Source organism: Corvus moneduloides, chromosome 3 (genome assembly GCF_009650955.1).
Source record: "Corvus moneduloides isolate bCorMon1 chromosome 3, bCorMon1.pri, whole genome shotgun sequence".
Taxonomy (NCBI): domain Eukaryota; kingdom Metazoa; phylum Chordata; class Aves; order Passeriformes; family Corvidae; genus Corvus; species Corvus moneduloides.
The window spans coordinates 5,818,336-5,835,793 of NC_045478.1; the positions used below are offsets into that span (position 1 = coordinate 5,818,336).

The 17,458-nt window shown below is 39.5% G+C and overlaps 1 protein-coding gene across 1 annotated transcript in view; it reads right to left on the reverse strand.

Moving 5' to 3' along the window:
* The window catches only part of CLIC5 (chloride intracellular channel 5), a 79,811-nt gene extending 67,747 nt beyond the window's left edge, over window positions 1-12,064 (reverse strand). Inside the window, exon 1 of the mRNA XM_032104134.1 lies at window positions 10,835-12,064. Coding sequence (XP_031960025.1) covers window positions 10,835-11,323 — 489 coding nt within the window. The 5' untranslated portion in view covers window positions 11,324-12,064. The remainder of the gene's footprint in view (window positions 1-10,834) is intronic.
* Window positions 12,065-17,458: the final 5,394 nt, after the last annotated feature.

The following is a 17,458-nucleotide window of genomic DNA, read 5'->3' on the forward strand; positions in this document are numbered from 1 at the left end:
TACATTTGTTTTCCCAAGTGTTCAAAACTCCATCATCACAGAGTACACTCTCCATACAGGTGATTATGTGAATATATACAACATTCTTGTATGCAGTATTCTATAGGCACACTTCCAAAGACCTTCCAGCAGCCCACCTGTCACGCTCTGCTTGGAAAACTGCTTGGAAAATCTGGCCTTCAGTCTGTGTCTTTTTCTTTTTTTTTTTTTTTAATATCTAAAACAGTACTTGGTTACCATCCCCATGAGTCACACAGTCCAGTCTTGACAAGTGAATTGTTAGGTGGAATTAGGCAGCAGAGTGTTCTTTGGTCACATCCTTGCAGGGACTTGGAGAGCACGGTCTCCTCCCTGGCAGGCAGTCGAGGAAGGAATACCAGGGTGGCTGAGCTGCTGGCCGGGCTTTTATACTGGGGCTATTTTTAGCTGTTATCAGCCGCGGGTGCGGGGCCAATCCGCGCCTGGGGCCGCAGAGAAACTCTGCTCCGGCCAAACTTCACTCGCAGCAATCTCACAGGGAGGAGCCAAATGACTGAATTTGCTGCTCTGAACTTCGACTGTTCTTTATAAGGGTTCCTGTAAGGCGCCAGCACACCAAGGACGTGAAGAGTTAGGACCATAAGGAAGTTACTGATTCAACAGATAAGCATCCTGCCTATGTTTGGTGTAAATTAGTGAATTTAAGGTGCCTCATGAAGTCCAATAAATTATGCAATCATTCAGTATGATATACTTGAAATTCAATCTGTGGTATTTTTACAAAGGTGGTGTTTTTTATGTCACCGGGTAGCTGTACTCTGTAACTAGAAACTACTTACTGTGATTATTTACAAATCCATGGGCTCACCAAAGAAAGGAAAGACAGATTGGTGCCTCTTCAAAACAGGCCACATGGTGTATAACAGATTTTTGATACTGGACCTTCATCCAGTATATTCTTTTAGTAACTTTTCATAAATATGACCTTGTAGGAACTTAGGGCATTGAGAAATTAATTTAAAATAGTGAGAAGAATGTGAATTAAAGTTCTTGTATCTAAACATTAGGCATATAAGACTTTATATTAAAAGATAGTAGGTTTATTCTTTTCATGGATAAGCATCACAGCATTCAGTGTGCTGCAGCACTTCTTTTTTTTAAACAACTGGGATATGTGTGCTGTCTTCACTTTTAATGGTGTTTCTTGATGGCCTGTGAAAAAGTCCATGAAATGTACAAGAAAGGTTATCTTCCATGCCTGAATCACAGTGTGATATTAAAAAAAAAAAAAAAAAAAAAAGCTAAAATAAGGACTGTTAAGTCAATAAGTCTATTCTATGAAAATCAGTATTCCTGAATTATTTTGTCCCGTACTCATCTAGAAAGTCCTAGCTAATAGATATTGAAACTAGGAAGAATTTCTGATGACATTAAGAAAAATAAAAACTTTATAAGTTTAAATTATTTCTCCTAGTATTCCTGTTTACTGAGGACTTGCCAGTATTATTTGGGCACCTCACTGGCCATTTCAGGCTAACAGAGACCCTCTTGCAATGAGGAGCCACCCAAAGTACCAGTATTACAGCTAAGGATATACATATTTATAGAGCAAGATAAATGTTGGGCAAGTATAAAACACTTCTCCTGGCCAGATGTTTAACAGAATAGATTTTTAAATAAATCCAAAAATGATACAAATACATGTGAGCAGAAATCAGAGGAGTGACTAATACCTTTGTTTTCAGATGCAAAGCTCCCACTCTTTCCATCTGCTTCTCAACCAGCGCTCAAGCTACAGGGACACAGTGTTGAGATCTCCCAAAGCACAGTAACATAGAACTTCACCTCAAATAGAATTTGTTTACTTAAACAATCATAGATAACTTAAACCAGGAGGTTATTAAAAGAATCTTTTTGCTGCTTGTTTAGTTTAGCTATAAAAGCAGAAGCAACCTGAGACAAAATGCAGCTGTGGAAAAAAAAAAAAAGGCACCTTTGTGGAAAGAAAATATGTGCAGAATATGTGCAGAAGGGGATTACTATGATGACTGGCAGAAATGGAGACAAAAAGGATTGGCTGGTTTAGCCTCAAAAACATATGAGGTTGTCTAAGCCTAAACTGATTTTAAAAAGAGCTAAATGCATGAATGAATGCTAATGGACCATTCTGGCAAAAGAGCAAGGATGTTTAAGCTGCACATGAATAAAGGTAATTTGGAAATTAAAGTGTCAAACCTTCAGAGCAGTGACATTCTGAAACACATTTCCAAAATGAATAATAATAGTAATAGTTTCTAAATAGACCTTGATCACTTTATGAATGAAGTATTACATGATGAGGCTGTCTGTAGCAGAATACTCAATTTCATGTCCCAAAAAGTCACATCCAGTCCCATGAATTTTTTTTCAGATTACCTAGAATCCCCAAAGCAACCAGTCTTGGTCAGTGTGCAGATTTCTACCTTTCTGTGCCTCATCTTTTATAAACATATAAGCAGGAAGATAATGGTTTTCTCCCAGCAGATGTGTTCTCAAGTTTTACTTCATTAACACCTGCATGGAGGCAGCAACAGAAAATCAATCAACTTTTGAATCAAAATCCTGGTTTCAAAGACTGCTGGATGTACTGAAACCAGACCTGTGCACTGACCAATTCCCTTCTCATCTATCCCTGATCACATCATTGTAACGTCATGAATGTCACTGACGTCTTACATTATCAGAGGCCTACCAACAGTAAAAATTCAACAATTGTTTAATTAATTGATATGAAAAGGATCATCTAGAGATCTAAATACAAAAATCGTACCTGCAGATGACAATGCAATGACTCATTTTAGTGACACACTTCCTCCTTTTTTTTCTTTTCCACAGAAGGCAGTTTCATAAAGGTTCACAACATTTCCCATTAAGTAGTAAATACTTTTAAAATTGCCACCAATACAGAAAAATACTTATGTGTCTCTTTTCAGCCACAACCAAGCATATGAGAGAACATTTCTAAGTGAACCAGGAAATACAGTGGCAGAACAGTGGAAAATTTCCTTCCAATACAGGGTCTTATGACCCAAAGAAACAAACAATTTTTCTTTTCACAGTTAAAGTCTTAAGCTGTGTTTGAAGCGGTACCTAGGAATTCAAATCTAGTATGTTCAGTTGGCTCTTCTACTGTGGTGTCTGAAATAAAAAGTAATTCTAAACCAAATACAGTTGAAATACACGTATATGGGGATTGCTGTTAAAAAAAAACAGATAAAAGTTGACTGAAGTTAAAGGAAGAGTGCTGGTTCTCAGTCTTGGAAAGATGCTAAAATGTATAAGATCATTTAATCTAGTTAATTTAGACTGTACAGTGAACAGCAGAAGTGCCCAGCATCACAATGTTTGATCACTATTGCACATCAGTTGTTGCTGAGTGTGCACACTGAAACAAAAAGGGAAATAAAATAGCCTGAAAAAAAAATTAATTAAAGTTTGTTTCCAGATGTCCGTTACCAGAATTCACTCCTCATCTAATCTAGTCATCCAAGATTTGTATTTAAACTGTCACTAGTGGTATTCAGTTTATTTAACTTCAGGTGACCATGCCAATGTTTTCAATGAAAGTTTTTAGCTTGATGCAGTTGCCTAAACCTAAATATCCAGCAGCATTTGATAGGATAGCTGAGGAAACCTGTAAACATCTATGAGACAGGATCTATGGGACACCCATGGCCTGCAGAGGCAGCTGGAAGCCAGGAAAAAGCCCTTAGACATCTAAACCAGCACGGAATGCCTGTGGTTGGAAAACTGAATTAGGCCCCGCTCCATACAATGAACGGAGTCTACCTAATCAGTAACCTCACCCTACAGGTGGTACCTGCACTTGGCCATCGGAATTAGTATCACATCATGCTATTTCAGAAAGCTTTTTGTTGCAAAAAGAGCCTACACATCCTGCAGAGGTGTACTTAATGGCTTACAGACACACCTTCAGTTGGATGAGCCAAATCCAACCCTTGATATCTAAAGAAAAGAAAGAGCAGAGAAGAAAAGCTGCTTTCCTCTTGCAGACTCCAAAATAATTGACATATTAATAATAATTGACAATCCTCTGCAGGGATTATGCATTATTTTGTGTTCGTAAAATACTAGACTCAGTAGAGCTGCTCTTTAGGTACTTCTGAAAAAAACCAATCAGAAATAATACAAATCGCTCTGCTTTGGACAGGTTCAATTTAACAGGTGACATTACTGCTTACAGATAAGTTTTCAATGCCAGAAGAAGTAATCAGTCCACAAATCCAAACATTTTTCACTCAAAAAATGTAGGTTCTGAAATGTTTCAAAAGAAAAACAGTCCATGCTGAGATAAGACTCTTGTTTTCAGAACATCAGAGAGGGTGTCACAAGATGAAACATATATGAAGAAAAGATAAATGAGTAAATAAATCCTGTTTTAATTTTCACTTGGTGTGACCTACATTATTTACACTGTGTTTGCCATTTCTGCAATCACTGTGCAGGGACAATTTCCTAGATAATACAGGTCTGTATTTTGAAGCTGTTGCTACGCTACTGTGCCGTGCTCGGACACCGCTGTGGCTGGAGCCACGTGCTGAGTGGGGCACGGGAGCACCAGCTCAAAATTGATTCACAGACCTTTCTGCAGGTGCCTGAGTGAAGCACAGACTCAGGAAGGGTTGGAAGCAAGACCTTTTATCCCTTGTATCCAAAAGATTAAGCAAACTGCTCTCCCTGCTGCTAAAACACACATTCTGCTCATGACTGATAGTCAGGGGACTGGGTGTTATCTCTAACAGAATGGCCGTCACTAATCTTGTCACACACACACACAGAGATAGAGAGAGAGAGAGAGACAGAGTAATTCGGATAGGCATAAATGCAGCTGTGAAGAGACCCACAACACAGTTTTCCTCCTCAGAAATAGTTAGAAACCTCAGAAATAGGGTTAGTTGCTATTAGGTTTATATGTTAAATCTTAAGAGATTACCAGTCTGCTGTACATGACAGGGTGGAGGAGGGTGCCATGAAGCCACGCTGAGTCTGCACAATGGTGTGGAGGTGTTAAAGATGTATCTGTATTTTCTGAGTTAGCAGAGCAAAAGCACTGGAGAGGGTCTCCTTCACACTGGATTTATGTCAGAGCAGTTCTCTGACTCCAAAACCAGGCTGTTTTCAATGAGGGGTGATCAGGGTTTGATCAGACCAAGAGAAACCTAAATTCTCACAGAAGAGAAACCTAACGCTCTACAAGTCAAATGGCAGCTCCAAACTGTGCATTACTACTGCATTACACCTGCTTGCAAATGGACAAGTCACAAATGGTTGAGACTGTCACTGAAGCACTTACTGGGGAAACACCAGGGCTAGAGGAACCATATAAATGTTAAAGGATTCAAAAATATGTTAGAATACAGCAGATAAAGTGACTAGAGAGTTGGATAAATGATGAATTAAAGAGGCACTTGCTGTAGTAATTTTTATTTGCACTGCTGTTTACACTGTACCTCCAAACTGGAGCTTAAGAATTATATAAATTAACTGGAGAAAGACTGGAAAAGGTCAAAAAAACCACCCCTAAATCAAACAAAAACCAAAGCACAATACACCAACCACTCAACATTTAGAAATGATGACTCAAGCTTGAAGGCAAGCTGAAGGAACTGAATTTGTTTCATTTAAGAAAGCAAAGAATGAAGGAAATTTGATCTGTGTCTTCTATACACATAAAGGTCTTGTCTATTAAAAATAAAAATAGCATAATTCAGAGCAACAGAGTTTTAATAAAGGAAAATGTTTGACTCAGGATAATAATTAAACATTGACAGAGACTTACTGGTATAGGTGCTGAATTGGCATCACTGAATGTTCCCAAAGAAGCATCTGTTAGGGACAGTCTACATAAGACTGAGAGCAGGAGGACACATCTTACCACTTGATTTTCCAGACTTGTATTTCTATACTTAATTGTACTTGTAAGGTACCTCAAGAATATTTGCAGGAATAAACAACCATTACTTTCATTTTAATTACCAAAACAGGTATCACGTTAGGATATTGGCTCCCTGTGAGTCATTTCCTGCTGTGTACATGTCAATTTCAGCATCTTGGTCTGTAAATCTGCCAAGACTGGAAAACTCTAAAAATAGTTATTGGATCTTTTCCTTGCTCAGGTAACACTATTTAAAAGGTGGATTATGAATCACTCAAACTTTTTCAAAGCTTATTCATAAGACCAAAATAATATTTGCTTAGTTCCATTAGATTTATTATTAAAATATTTTTAAAGGCTAAAATGTCATAAAAAGCCAAACTACTGTAATTTTGTGTATATATGGAGAGTTACACCTGCCATCTGGCTTCAGCCTGAATTAACCGTACTACCTGCAAACCTTGGTGGAGAAGATACGGCTTGACACCAGCCTTATGTGCTGCACTGGAATCAATTAGAAGACTAACTGGTTTCCATTGCTGGAAGGTATCTGGACACCCAGTTATGCTTACAACTATCTTACAGCCCAAAATTGCAAATACAGTTTTTTTACTCTGTAGATTATGAGTGTAGTAAGAAATGCTCAGTTCTGCTCAGCAAAGCACCAGTTTAACCACTAACTTCTGACTGGACATCCATGTGCTTCTGCTCTCTTCAAATTATACATGCTTAAAATTAGATTTGTCCTGTGACTTCATGTTCTGAACCATTAATACACATTCCTAAACAGAATTTTCTCAACAGATACCAGAATGCTCCATAAAACAAGAGAAAAGCCAACTCAATAGGAAGAAGCATGATTTTCCCAGTGATACGATGATGAGTCTCACTGTCCCTGTGAAGAACATGGTCTGTCATTCACAACAGTTCAGCTCATCTTGGGGCGTCAGTAAGGAACTAGCACAGGGTTGTATCACCAAATTAGAGCCTTCAGACATTCCTGACCTGGAAATCATGTAACTACAGAATCACAGAATTTTTAGGGTTGGAAAAGACGTTTAAGATCATCAAGTCCAACTGCCAACCCAGCACCACCACCATGTTCACCATGAAGCCATGTCCTCAAATGCCACATCCACATGTTTTTGGATGTCAAAGGATGGTGATTCCACTTCCCTGAGCAGCCTGTTCCAATGCCTGACAATTCTCTCCACAAGAAAAAAAATAAAATTCCTAATATTGTGTCTAAACCTTCCCCAGCACAACTTGAGCAGTTTCCTCTTGTCCTGTCACTTGTTCCCTGGGAGCAGAGCCTGACCCCCACCTGGCTCCACCCTCCTTTCAGAGATTTTGGAAAGCAAGAGTCCCCTCAGCTCTCTCAATTGCTCCTCATCAGACTTGTGGCTCCAGACCCTTCCCCAGCTGTGTTCCCTTCTCTGGACACACTCCAACCCCTCAATGTCTTTTTTGTCATGAGGGGCCCAAAACTGAACCCAGGATTTGAGGTATGGCCTCTGCAGTGCCCAGCACAGGGGGACATCACTGCCCTGGTCCTGCTGCCACACTATTGCTGGTACAGCCCAGGTGCCATTGGCATTCCTGGCCACCTGGGCACACCTGGCTCATGTTCAAGCCGCTGTCACCAGCACCCCCAGGTCCTTTTGCAGCTTTCCAGCCACTCCTGTCCCAGCCTGCAGCACTTCAGGGCTTGTTGTGACCCAAGTGCAGGACTCAGCACTTCAAATGAGGGAGTGGGGAAGCATCTTGTGGGAAAAACCAAAAATGCCCTTTCTTTTCCAGCTCCTGACTTAATGCAATTTTACTAAAGGATACCATAATTCCAAACAGAAACAGCTAAATGCTTAGGCTCTGATTCTTAAATATAAGCACTGGTATCCACTAAAAGAACAGGAGGCAACAGGCACAAATTGAGATACACAAAACATTTAAAACATAGTTTTGCCATGAGGGTAGGACTCATTAGAATGGTTGCATAGAGAAGTTGTGGTTTCTTCATCTTTGGTCACATGAAAACCAAAGTTGTGGCCCTGAACAAGCTGTTATAGGTGATCCTACTCTAAGTAAGGAGTTGGACCAGATGACCTCCAGAGATGGTCTCCAGCATCCATAAATCTGTTACTCCAGGGCAGTGATCCAACAGGTGCAGGTTGATGATGCTAAACCACTGTATTATGTCAGTATTTTTGCCTAACACAAGGTGTTTATTATGCTTGTTATTATGCTTAGGGTGAAAAATTGCCTTCCTTCTTTTGGGAACTGTGTTCCCATGGAACAAATGAGTACAGACAGGGTATAATCTGCAGTCAGTCTCAGGTCATAAAATAACCCAGAAGGGCAATAATTTTCTTCTGAAAAGAAAATTGGAGGACTAGTCTTCAAAAAACAACTCAAGCTTCAGGAAAACAAAAAAGTTAAAAATTTCTAAGAAACCTAAACCTTCAGAACAAATGTGCTGCTCAACAGGAAAATACAGTGTACAGGTGAGAAAGCTGGACCTTGGAGCTGTGATTAGGTCAGGCTGTGCTGTGCACTCAGTAACACAGCCTGTGTGCCAGTCATATCTCTGTTCAAATTGCAAAGGCTTTTATTTGAAGAAATTACAGCATTACTGGAAGGGCATTAAGGCAGCTGTGACAAGCCTGGACATGCCAGATTCACACAAAGATTCATGTTGGTACATGCTGCATTCTGCTGTTAAAGGCACAGGGAATTCCTTTTTTACCTTATGGCACATTCTGAAATAGTCCACTGACACGACATAGTTACCAAGTACTGATAATCAGTGAAAAATGAGTTAAAGTGATGTAAACATTTTCTTGGTGTCTAATGAATGGACTACTGTAAAGATTATCCATCCAGCTGCACTGTGAGTTAGATACCAGTTAATCTTCCCACTTTCTCTGGTGTTCAGTCCTCTGACATTCGCATTTCCAGTCATTAACAGAGATTTATTAGTGTTACAAACAAAGGAAGGAATAAATAGTGGCAGAAGTGTCATGACCACTGTTGTCCACAGCACAAGGTCCTGCTATCACTGTTAGTGTCTGCAGAAAAGTGCAAACCCAGATGAACCCAATTTCAGAGCAACACTGGCCTCAGGTGGACTAGAGAAGGGAACCATCTCTGAGTAATATTTATTGACACAACTGAGATACTGGTTCCATGTGCAAGAAGCCACAGCCCTCAGGGATTTCACTCTCTTGTTACATATTATTCTATGACCTTCCATTTTACAGGCTGACTTTTGCTATCTATATAATTAAAGAGAGCAAAGCTGGATCTGCACTCCATGGAGCTACTGCTTTATTACTTTGATACCAGACAGAAAAGCAAAAAGCCAAAAACTAAATATCATCACTTTCTCACGGAATAAAACACATCACAGGAGTCCAGTTCAGCCACCCACCCAGCAGTATCCAGTGCCCTGCCCACTGGAATCACAGCATGGATCACCTGAGAGCCTCATGTCTCAACCTCTCAGCCAGGTAGGAGTATCTTGTGGCTCAAGGACATCTCAAAGACTCCAGGCACTTATGTTTGGCAAGTGAAGGGGAGCACAGTTTCCCTTTCTCTCTGGACTAGCTGATAAGAACCTTTATGGGATAATCAGCTACTCTTCACAACAAAAGCAAGGAAAAGGATCTCTTCAGACCTTGTCCATGATAGTTCTGTTCAAAATGCCTCTCTTCTCACTTTTGCAAATTAACCCAGACAACTCTGAATGGGAGCATCTGCACACATTTCTTATTTTATCCACAGAAAAAGAAGACATTGTTATTTTGAAATATGAGGAATGTGAAATAATAAGGAAATTAAAGAGATGATTTTAAGCCAAAATACAGCTCTCAGGTTGCTAGCACCATGTAGCTGCTAACAAACAAAATGTACTCAATTGCTGCAACTTTTAACACATACACAGGACTACATGCAAAAATATACACTGGAACTAATGCCACAGCTCTTACTTTGACCATAAAATCAACATATTTTTAGCAATTACCATAATCCAGTCACAGAAATAGGACAGGTGCTGTTTCAGGGAGTCACTTAGCCAAATAATGACTGCTGAAAACACTTCCCATTATGTGTGGTGACAAAATCTCTTCTCCTGCTTCCAAAGCCCCCATGGAACTGAGAAACAGATTTGGATAATATTACTTATGTTGAAAAGTGACGAATTTCATGAGACTTCTCTTGAAATAATAGAATATTATAATCATGGTGTATCATCCTATTCAAGGTAAACAAGATCTTGAACATCCTTATATAGGGAAAAAGAAGGAACTGTCAGGCCTGTGTTTCAGCCTAATAAATGTTGAGAAAGGTTAAATACAAGTGCTTTTATGAAGGGAATCATAGGATTTATTCAGGAACACAGGTGTTTACAGTTTTGAAACTGAAGTAATACTTTATAAGGTTAGAGAAAATGTGAAAGCCTCCTCAGTAATTTATACCTAACTGGAAATTAATGAAAATACATGTTGAAATTTTCACAGAAATACATAAACCTAAATATTGAAAGAAATAAAAGACTTCTTTCAGGGATGAGCATTATTTAAACTTAATATTCAGTTTTCTTCATAGAAGTCATAACTATTACTTTTGAGCTCTCAGCTACTAGATAGTGAAATGCAGGGATAGCTGAACTAGCTCAACTAAATAGTAGAAGCCTAGCTGTAAAAGCAGGGAGATTTCACAGAATAAATAAATTTGCAGCAACAACCAGAATACTTGCACCATACTTCCACCTGAAATGAAGAAATCCCAGGCACCTCCACACAACACAAATCTCCTCTTTCTCTGCTTAAAGATGCAAGAGGTAAGTGAGTTGGGAGCAAAGCAGTAGGTAGCTGTATTTCACTGATTTGGAAGACACACACATTGATTTGGGGTTCTTACCTTCACAAAAATGGAAATCTCAAAATCTTCCTGAAAGTTGTTAGTTTCTCCAAAGTTACTGTTAAGGGGAAACTTGAGGGAAGTTGAAGAGTTGGTAGAAGTGCTCTGTCTCTGACGAAACTGGAAATCTGGAGGAAAATGCAGGTTGCTCTCAAACATTGTGCCCTCTATGTCTTTATCTTCCTGAGTTGGGCTCATCAGATCCATCTGCTGCTGTGGGTGGTCTTCTTCAGCACCATGGTGAGATGAAGAATCATCTTCTCCATCACTTCCATGCTGAGAGGCCACAGAATTATTACAGCTATCTTCTGAGTTCTTTTGACTACCATCCGTGTTTTCTGGGATATTAGTGATGGAAAAAGGGGATGCTGAATCTTCATGGACATGATCAGGAAGATCACCCCCTTTATTTTCCTCAGAATCTGAAGCCTCAGAGACAGTGCTGTCATTAGCATTTTGATTGATGTCAGTAAAGACTGGCTCTTCCATGGCTGCTGGCTGGTGAGTTTTCCCTGCCTGCTGGTACCTTACCAGATTACAATTAAAGCGAGATGTTGACAGACAAAGCTCCTTGGGAGGAAGCAGAGTCTGTGGTGTACTCTGAATGCTCAGCTACACATGGCAGATCTCCAACAATCATTTACTGAGAGCCTTGAATCAACATTGCACTTCAACTGAAGGAAAAGGCTGTCTCACTTTTAACCCCTTTGTTGATCTGACTCCTGGGAACTGTATCTCAGGAGCTGTAATCTGTTGTTCTTCGAGATGTTGCCTGGCTAAGTATTGCAAAAAACAGATGAAGAACCTATCAGTACTAGAAAGCTACAGTAAAAAATAAGTATTCTTACATAGGAAGTCAAAAATAGTTCTATTGGAAATCTTACTTATGTAAAGAGGTAGAAATGCAGACTTCACCCACTTACTCATATTTACAGCACACAAAACCTTCAAGAAAAAGCAAGGTAAAACTGCCTCGACAATACCAACGATCATCTGCAACATTTTCGTGGTTACTTACAACATCATCAACAACTGATGATCATTTATAAAAAAATAAATTAAAAAAAATTATAAAGTTGTAAATTTTAACTCTTTCCAACATTGCCACTCGTTCACTTTGGGGACCACACACTTCACACTTTGCATTTTCCTCCTCTCAACTATATACTGGGGCCAAAACTGTAAGACGTCTCATGAGCTGCCCTGGAAATAAAGGAAAAGAAAGCACTGAATAAGTTAATCATGATTACATATACATAATGCATCAATTAATTATAATCACATTTAGGTTATGTATCTCCATGTCATAAGACATACACTGCAGAAATCTAGTTTGCCACCTTGTGTATACAGTTCCTTTTCTCTAATGAATGGAGAGACACACCAAACTACACAGAATCTAAACTGGGTGAATACTGCCAGCTTTAGCATAAAATTAACTGCCCTCCTAGAGACAGATACACATTCCAGAGCAACTGAAATTAACAGAGCTGAAACTCCCAGAAGATCCAAACCTGAATTTATCAAATTATTATAAAGTCACCAATTTATTAAATTCATGAGAACTTCAGGCCTTATTGACTAAAGACTTTTTATCTCTATGTTTACTGCATCTTGATTATGAAGATTATTACAAGAATTCTTATAAACTAATATTTAATCTTTTGGGATTGAGCCAAAAGGAAAGTGAAGGTGTTTTCCTCTTGACCCATCCTTGTAACTTCCTGAGAGGTAACTGCCACAGCCAGATTGGATTTCTTAAAGAAATAAAGAAGAGAAGTGATAGAGAAAGATGGTAATTCCAGCCATCCCAGACAGAACAAGAAGAGAACACAACCTATTTCACAGGGTAGAGTAGCAGGTGCTGCCTGCCTGGGATTTATGACTGTAGTTAACTGCCATTACTCTTATATTGAACAGTTTAGAGTACTACTAAAGTTAAATATCAAAAGCAAACCAATATTTCATAGACTTAAGGCTCCTAGATAACCTGAAAAGTGCCAGGACCGTAGTTACAACCAAGTCTAATCACTGTGATTGTACAGTACAAAGATGCAAGTAAGTATCAGAGGCCAGTGAGATCTCTTAGCTCACAAGGGCATTTCTGGCCTGATGCAACTCAAGGACTTCAAGGATATGTTACCCATTACCAAGGCCTAATCTCAACTCTTCCTGCCCACACATGGCTGGCTGGCACAAGTGGTCCATCAGCAAGCAGGATAAAGCACATCTCCTGTATGTAACTCAGCACAATTCCTCACGTGTAAATCCTAACCCAGAGATTCCAAAATGGGTACTGTGTAATCTGTCTTGCAAAATTCTAGCACTCAAGACCAAGGCTAATGAGAAGACTGATTTAAAACCATGAACTTAAATTATCGAAGTTCAAGAAACTTGGGAAAAGCAATAAAACAGCTGGAAAGTTGTATAAGTTCGATTTCTTTTGGGACTACTTTTCACTTCTAAGAAAACACTTGGATTTCTTCATATTTTGTAGAAAGACAAATGTATTTCTGCCTGGGTCTTTTCAACTTGCTCTAAGCATGACTTTGATCAGCAACTCCCACTGATCTTCAACCCCTTCTTACAGAGTGGTTGCAGGATTAAACTCGCTGGGATCATAAAAAATCCCTCCTTAGTAACTCGACTGGCAAACAGTTTGAGGAAAAAAGAGAACTCAGAAACAGTCGTGACATAAAACAAAGAACAAAGTCCAGTTGTAGTCCAGTCCATGACTTTTTTTTTTCCCTTCACGAAGATGACATTTGCAGGATGCAGCAGCACCTGCTGGAGGGTTTAAAATATCACAAGTAAAACACTGAGTAAGAGCATAAGGTGAGTATTATTTTAAAAGAAATAAATACAGTTGATGTGGGTTCCTTCATTGTGAGCTACCCAAGTTGTTCTTTCTTCTGCCGCCCTCCAAGAGAAAAGAAAAGTATCATTCAGTGTACAGTGAAATGGGACTTCTCTCCTGCACAGAAGTGAGAGGGAAGAGCTTGTATGCGGCAAGAGACCAAAAAAAGGTCTCAGCACACCTAAAGCCCTCTGAGTAACAGTCCCAGCCTCAAGGCCATGAGAATGCAAGACTACAAAACAGAAATCACCAATTTCATCCATTCCCTAAATTCCTCTGCTCCCAAACCTAGAAGGTGTTGAGTTAATGTAGAAGTTAGTAACACAATACTTTCCGCTGCTAATTCTGTAATCCAGGTTGTGTCACTGACCATCTGGACCCATGTGAGCCATCAGTAGCGCTGGTTACCGGCTTTGCAGAAACATAAAGAAGCACAAAAACCATAAGCAGAAAAAATCATAAAAGGACAAAGAACATGAGCAATAGAATTCCTCATTTGCAAGGTTCATTTTTTACTTTATGACTGAACTTCTGTTTTTACTCTAACCTTGTTCTTCTTAATGCAGGACATACCAGAATCAACGTGACTACAAGACCAGTTAGAATACTTAGACACAAGTTACAGTTTTGTCAGTGTTCATCACCTGGAATAAGCAAATCACTGATTTTTTCTACAGTCTAGTGGACAGTGTTGAGCACCTCAAAATATACCATAAAAAGAGATGGAAAAAATTATATCAAAAGGAGATGAAGATGATCTTTAAAACAGCCCAGTCATCAGAGCTGCCTACAAAACATATGTCTGTTTAGACAGCAAGGCTGGTATTCGTGTACATTTAGAAGCCCACAAATGGACATCAAAACTCGAGCTGGAAACCTAGATAACTGCCTGGTTCACTCTGCAGAGACACACAGAGCTCAGTTCAGCAGCCCAAACACACAGAGACATTTACTGGTATTTAAGTTGTTTGCTTAGAGCAACTTGATTTATTTGAAGGGTAAGGGCTCTGGTACATTCAGACTGCTGAAGCTACTACTGAAACTTTCTCTGTTCACCCAGAATCCCCAACAGAAATCAGCACCTCCACTTTGCACTTATTTTAAAATGACAAGCAGAAGACTGACTTGTAAAGAAATTCCTGCATTGCTAGAGTCAGTTATCCCTTGCCCCCAGAGTGGAAGAGAAGGGTGGGAAGAAGGAAGAGTAACAAGAATATCAGACCCCTAAGCAGCATACCTCACATATTCGCAGAGATTAAGAATTAGAGGCAAACCCCCACATTACACTGTTTGATATGGATTCCCAAGACTTTTATCTGGGTACACCTTTATTGAAGCAGTAAGTTGCACATATTTTAGGCATTCCACAACACTGTAAACTTCAACTCATTCATCAGTGCCACAAGTAGCTTCAGTGGTTCTCAGCCCTGTTTAGAAATAGCAACCTGTTTCTACTGGAATTTCTCAAGTAATTCCTAGTTGGATATTCCTATGATTTTAGTGCTTTAATTAAAAGAATCCTTCAGTTTTATTTGTTCTCTGTGAAGATGCTTGCACACTTTAAAGCAAAGAGACTGTAAATCTTTCTTCATAACTAAAGAAATTGAGGTTTTTTCACTTGCTTGCTCTAAAGTATCTTTTTCCAGACAGAAGAGATGCAAAAAAAAAAAATGGAATAGTTAAAATAAAACACTCAAAATTCTTGGAAACAGCTGAACCTGAAACTGAATGATGGTAAACAAAGTTTAGTGTCCCTCAGAAACTCTGAGGGATCTTGGCATCCCGTGGGATCAGACCCCTCATTTGGACTTAAGTGAACTCAATGAAAAATCATGAACGTTCCTGGCCATTCAGGACGTTTGCTTTACAAAAAAAACCCCTAAAACTTTTTTCCTTCATAAAGCTCCAAAATTTCCAAGCTTTGCAACAAGGACATTATCAAAACTACACTGTGGGCTCCAGGAGACAGACTGGTCATAGTTTACAGACATATTACAAGGGACTTGCAATAAATTCATACCACTTTGTTTTCACTCCTGGCTGCACTCAGTACCTGGAGGAAATCAACCACAAACCCTTGCACCATTTTCAGCCTCAGCTTTTACTTTTGTTGTTAGCAGTACCTCATCTCTACACAGTTCCTCAACACTAATCCTCTATCCACTGCCAATCTTGCACTAAACAGCACGAGGACAAGACTTTATCCCACATTTTATTCCTTTATCTGTATTCTATTTGTGCTGCAGTAAGAAAAAAAAAACACAAAAGAACCATTTCAGAAGACAGTGGTTTGGTAGAAGACGTTGATGATGACATTTCACACAGGAGTCAGCACATCCTTGAAGCAGGCATGCAGAAATCCATTTGTTGTTCTGCTAACACTGACTTGGATTCTGCAGTCTTGAGGAGCTGGTTCATGAATCTAGGACCCCAGTGTAGTAATGGTGATTCACCAGATTTTCCTTTGCTGCTGGCTGCTTAAAAGGTGTATTTAAAGCCAACACATCCATAAATTTCTCTGCGTATGACAGACACTAGGAACTAGACAAACAACAGAAAACTTGCACATGACATCCAATTCTCATGTTATCAACAGCTTTTAGTTGTTAAAAATACCAGAAGTCATTGTCAGCACACATTTGAAAACCTGCTTTACCTGATGCAGGGTCTAATTATTCCCAATTTGGATGCTTCAAAGTGCTTTATTTTTGGTCTTCCAGTTCATTTTGTAAAACCTTACTTGGTTTGGTCTTCAAGTCCATGGTCAGGAATTCCATTGGAATACCTGAGAGCCTAAGAAATACCAGCTTTTTATCTGCCCAACTGCTCCAAGAAAAACACTTTTGTTTGCCTTTAAAATCTGGCATCATTTCAACAGCCTTGTTTATCTCTGAAACTAAGCACCCTTGGAAAGCTCAGCAACGCCGTTTCAAGCCTGTTTGCAGTGGAGGCTTTGGTAACTGAAACAGAGAAGGCAGAGACGCCACAGCCACCCTGTCATGCAGCCTTAGGGATCTCTTTCCACACAGTTTGAGAAACAGCAAGGTTAAGATCCCTTTTTTTTTATAGCTTCCATATACAAGCAATGCTTTGGATTAAATGGGCGCTAAAAGATTAAGGTCTAATAAAGTTTAACAGCTGTTACTCACCCAGCTCGTTTATGGTCTCATGAAACATCTAATTTTTTTCATCTCTATTTTATAAAGATGCATCAAAACACAGTAAATGACAGGTTAAATGACAGATTAAAAAAACTAGTGAGCAAAAACGGTGACAGAGGTCTCCGTCACATGGATAAAAGTGAGAACAAAACTGGAAATACAGGAAATATTTCTTGTTCAAGATTAAGTAATGAAAATGTCCCTAAGAAAGCACTCCACACGAGTAGCTGAGCCATTCACATGCAGCATCAAGTTTTCATAGAATCATAGAACAGTTTGGATTGGAAGGGACTTTAAAGACCATCTCACTCCAACACCCTGCCATGGGCAGGGACGCCTTCCACCAGACCAGGTTGCTCCAAGCTCCTGTTCAACCTGGCCTTGAACATTTCCAGGGATGGAGCAGCCACAGCTTCTCTGGGCAACCTGTGCCAGGGCCTCACCACCCTCACAGGGAAGAGTTTTTTTCCTAATATCCAATCTAAACCTGGTATCTTTCAGTTTGAAGCCATTCCCACTTGTGACCCCATGCTCTTGTAAAAAGTCCCTCTCTGTCTTTCCTGTAGGCTCCCTTCAGGTGCTGGAAGGCCACAGTTAGGTCACCCC